The sequence below is a fragment of the Saprolegnia diclina genome (assembly GCF_000281045.1).
Source record: "Saprolegnia diclina VS20 unplaced genomic scaffold supercont1.59, whole genome shotgun sequence".
Lineage (NCBI taxonomy): Eukaryota > Oomycota > Saprolegniomycetes > Saprolegniales > Saprolegniaceae > Saprolegnia > Saprolegnia diclina.
Window position 1 is genome coordinate 4,781 of NW_008246126.1, and position 693 is coordinate 5,473.

General features: G+C 53.0%; 1 protein-coding gene across 1 annotated transcript in view; it reads left to right on the plus strand.

Moving 5' to 3' along the window:
• The window catches only part of SDRG_13353 (hypothetical protein), a 960-nt gene extending 804 nt beyond the window's left edge, over positions 1-156 (plus strand). Inside the window, exon 2 of the mRNA XM_008619435.1 lies at positions 11-156. Within this exon, the coding sequence (XP_008617657.1) occupies positions 11-89 (79 nt within the window). The 3' untranslated portion in view covers positions 90-156. The remainder of the gene's footprint in view (positions 1-10) is intronic.
• Positions 157-693: the final 537 nt, after the last annotated feature.

A 693-nucleotide genomic window follows, 5' to 3' on the forward strand; every position in this document is an offset into this window, starting at 1 on the left:
ACACGGGCAGCACCGAGTGCGTTGGCGGCAGCATCTGCGTCACGCAGGACGAGTGGTACTCGCAGTGCGTGCCCAAGCGTCTGCGCTAATCACAAGATGAGCTCTTAGCGCCCTTTCGATGTAAATGTAGAAATGAATTGTGTGTATCGATCATGAGAATTTGCAATCATACAATAATGTCCTCGCCACGCTTAGCAACAACGACGATGTCAACGTCGGCTCCAGTAGTGGCCCTGGTGGTGCCAAAGCAGTGACGAGTTGCTGTTTTGTGTTCGAGGGTATTCAAGCACCAGTACAGCTAACGTTGCTAGACGAGCGCAATTGCAGAGATTGTCTCATCACTAACCGCCATCAAGGCAGCGACGATGGTACTGAGAAATTCTGGAGCTTCCTCCAGAGCACTTACTGAACGTGCTTGCGATCGCAGACCTTCCCGTAGTCCATGCAGCGACATGTTCTACTTCTTTGTCACGCAGCGCTAAGCGCTAGCGCATTATAAACATGGTAATACATGGTTGTGTCGTCGCAGAGCCGAGCACGACCACCACCCGTGGGCAGTTAGACCATTTCGACGACCAGGCGTGACAACACTTCGATCGTTTGAGCATGCTCATGACGAGACTCGTCTCACGACGATGCCTGACACAGCGAAATGCACGCGCGCACCAGGTCATGACCACGCATCCACAGGAG